Here is a 3,600-nt window from a genome sequence, read left to right on the forward strand (position 1 = left end):
GAGCGGCGGAGCGCGGCGCTACCGCTGCCGGAGCGCCTCCGGCCGCACCTCCCCGGGCATCCCCTCCGGCCACCCCCTCCCAGGCTGTCGGCAGGGATGGAGAGTAACGACTGCTTTTTTCCGAACTTTTTTTCCCCCGTAGGAAATACGTACGACAGATCGATTATAGTTGACGGAGAAGAAGCATCTCTCGTGGTGTTTGATATATGGGAGCAGGTACTTACAGATTTAAGATATTTTTTCTTTATGGCTTTTTTTAAAATTCACTGACCAAGAAATGGAACAACTATGTCTGCCTATTTCTTCGACCAGATCAGTAACATTAAAAAAGTGACATTAAAAAATTAGAATTTGTACTGCCTTTGTTCTCTCCTGCAATTAATTTCTTGTAGCTAGGCAGGCAATTTAAAAACCTGAATAGGGTGGCAGTGTGAATCCCTTAATGCTTTAAATAAGCAGCAGCTTACATGAGCAGCCCAGGGAATTACTGTAAAAAGAGAGATTCACAATCTGATCAGTGCAGACCTGATATTATTTCTGGAAACGAGAATTTTGTTTTGCGATATATTTTAAATAACAAAATCTTTAAAAAAACCTGGAAGGTTGGCTTGCTTTTACTGACTCTTCATAATAAAGCTCAGAAAAATATCTTTAAGGTGCTTAGAATAATTAAATCATTAATCAGTGTTGAATAGATTTTTCAGTGCAATAAATCTATTTCTTGTCTTTTGTTTTAGGATGACAGCCAATGGCTTCAGAACCACTGTATGAAAATGGGAGATGCCTATATTATCGTATATTCAGTTACAGACAAAGTTAGTTTTGAAAAGGCCTCTGAGCTAAGAATCCAGCTAAGAAGAGCAAGGCAAACGGAAGACATTCCTATTATTCTTGTGGGCAATAAAAGCGACCTGGTCAGGTCCCGGGAAGTCTCAGTTGATGGTAAGAGACACTATTCATTTTTACAGTGATGTCCAAATTAGTAGCAAAGGCTAAGGAGGATCATGGCCAATAGAATGGTCCAGTTTTTATGTAGAAAAATGTATGATTTGAGGCACACCGGAGAAATCAAGCCAGCTGATTCATGCTCAGGAACTTGGTACCACAGAAAACAGTGGAGATGGTGGTGGGGGAAGATTTGTGACCGCGCAGAGCAATTCTCTGAACTGCAGTACAAGAGAAAAAAATGCGTCAGAGCTGCAGCTTTAGCATACTGTTTTGTATAGGATTCTTTTTTGGTCAGTATTAGCTGAAAGGGTTTAATTGTATGTTATGTGTGCAGCAGCACTTGCTAGTCTCAAGATTTGATAGCTCGAGCTATGCTTTTTAAAGGACAGGAGTGCCATGTCATAGAACACAAGCAGCCTTTGAAAAGAGTGATCCCATACAGCCTGTACAACCCCCTTTCTTCTGGAAGTGATTCCATTGCATTTGAGTTGTGCTGGTGGGACCAGGCTCACACAACTTAAAGTCTTTTTGTATATGTTCTCCAGTTGTGATCAGTGAGAATTTCTCAGCTAGTTCCAGCTAGCATTTTGGTAACTAGAGCACAGTAGCCACTGCCAACACCGCAGTATTAATTTCACTTATTTAAACATTTGGTCATTTTGGTTTTTTTCTCACTGGGAAGAATACTGTGAAATGTCGGTGCCTTGATGATGATGAACCATCTCTTGCTGTCTGGTTTTGCCATGTTCCCAGTGTTAAATGCCTGCACAGGGAATTGGCTGGAGTTCATCAAGAGATTATCACTTTTTTCAGGCTGATGGCAGTGCATGGTTGACCTGTCCTAGTTGTGACATCAGTACTTTGCTCAGGTTTACAACTTTGCCATTATTTACCACAAGTTAAACATGGAAATTTGCACTGCAGCAATGTTCCAGAGTTACGTGCTTACTTCTGGAATGTTGAGCATCTTGCATTTTGAATGCAGTCGTAGTCAAATCCAATGGTGTACAACTTCATGACCTCTAATGATCTGTTCAATGACTTGACCTTGTAGACTGTATCAGCTTCATTTGTAGCTAGCGTGGAAAACTCTCACTTGTTACAGCAAGGCAGAGGTGCATAATTGCTCAACAATTTGCAGAAGGAATAAAAAACATTTCTTTCTGTATCTCACACTGTTTCCTATCCAACAGCAAGCATGCATCCAAGTGCGTCTCTTATATCAGCTTTAGCTCTTAAACAATACTGAGATGGTCTGCCTAGAGGACTATGGTTGCCTTATATTCAGTACCGTTGGTCAAATGAGATTTCTGACTGTACGACAACAAAACCAAGAAGAGTAAGAGGGCAAAACCATGAGTGCAAATTTGGACTTTCCTACCTTGTAGTAAAGCTCTTTCGTGGCATTGAAGGCACTTTAGTTACTTAAAGTCAATTTTCGTTTTGTTTTTCTGCCAGTATATATGAAGAGAAAATGTCTGTTTCCACTCATCTCCCTTTTTCTCCTTCCATCCAGAGGGACGGGCCTGTGCCGTTGTGTTTGACTGCAAATTCATTGAGACCTCAGCTGCTCTTCATCATAATGTCAAGGACCTGTTTGAAGGTATTGTTCGGCAAATTAGACTTCGCAAGGACAGTAAAGAAGACAATGCTAGGAGAATGGCCAACACAAAAAGAAGAGAAAGCATAGGCAAAAAGGCAAAGCGATTCCTTGGGAGAATTGTGGCAAAGAACAATAAGAAGATGGCTTTCAAAGCAAAATCAAAGTCTTGCCATGACTTATCTGTGCTTTAGAAGCTTTCAGCAAGGCCAGATGTTGCATGTGGGTGATGAACAAGCATTTGACTGTTATGAGAAGTGTATAGATGATACTCGTGGTGATAACAAGAACGACTTACCGATTGAGACTCTCCTTAATGCCTTAAGGTGCGCAAGCAAGTCCGGAAGTTACACTACAATGTCTGCTTCATTGATAAATGGTTTTAAGTGTCAATGTGTGCAAGTAAATGAACTAACTTTAAATAAGTGGCTTGACACGCCCACATTTTCACTGTGTACATATGTTATATATCCTCTTGTCTGGTGGATACCAGAGATGCAAAGATAAGAAAGGATGATGATAAGTATCACCATAGACTTGTCTTGTTTGCAGAGCAAAACTTAAACTTGTACGCAGGCTCGTACACTCTTTTTAGTATAAAGCAAGCAATGCTAAATCTTTTTAAACTTAAATGTGGGGAGGGGGGAGTAGAACCACATTAGAATGGGAGAAAACAAATTATATATATATATAGTTAAATAAAGAACAGATATCATTTTATGAAATTAATTTGCACTTCCATTAACTGTTATTCAATTAATTTGTTACTTGTTTACATGCAGATTTTATAATAAAGTATTATTTCCTGTTATAATAAACTATGCTTTTCTCATAGTATGGATAAAGAATGAGAGAGCAGTATATTTATACTGACCTTTTTTCACTGTACAAAACATTATACACACACTATGCAGATTTACATGTGATAAAGTTCTGGAACATGATGAATCAGGAATATTCGGTGTCCTTTTCTTTAATAGACAGTTTCTTTAAGAAATAAACCCTGCTTTTATGAACACTGTACTTCAAAAGCTCATATTGGGAATGGGTGC

The 3,600-nt window shown here is 39.2% G+C and overlaps 1 protein-coding gene across 1 annotated transcript; it reads left to right on the forward strand.

Moving 5' to 3' along the window:
- Positions 1 to 142: 142 nt before the first annotated feature.
- RRAD (Ras-related associated with diabetes) lies at positions 143 to 3,362 on the forward strand (the record flags this gene model as incomplete). Its single annotated transcript, XM_009573653.1, has 3 exons — positions 143 to 216; positions 738 to 942; positions 2,465 to 3,362. Coding segments are annotated over 3 exons (557 nt in total), but the record flags the coding sequence as incomplete, so codon positions are not given.
- Between the last annotated feature and the right edge of the window lie 238 nt (positions 3,363 to 3,600).

The sequence above is a fragment of the Fulmarus glacialis genome, unplaced genomic scaffold (assembly GCF_000690835.1).
Source record: "Fulmarus glacialis isolate BGI_N327 unplaced genomic scaffold, ASM69083v1 scaffold42382, whole genome shotgun sequence".
Classification (NCBI taxonomy): domain Eukaryota; kingdom Metazoa; phylum Chordata; class Aves; order Procellariiformes; family Procellariidae; genus Fulmarus; species Fulmarus glacialis.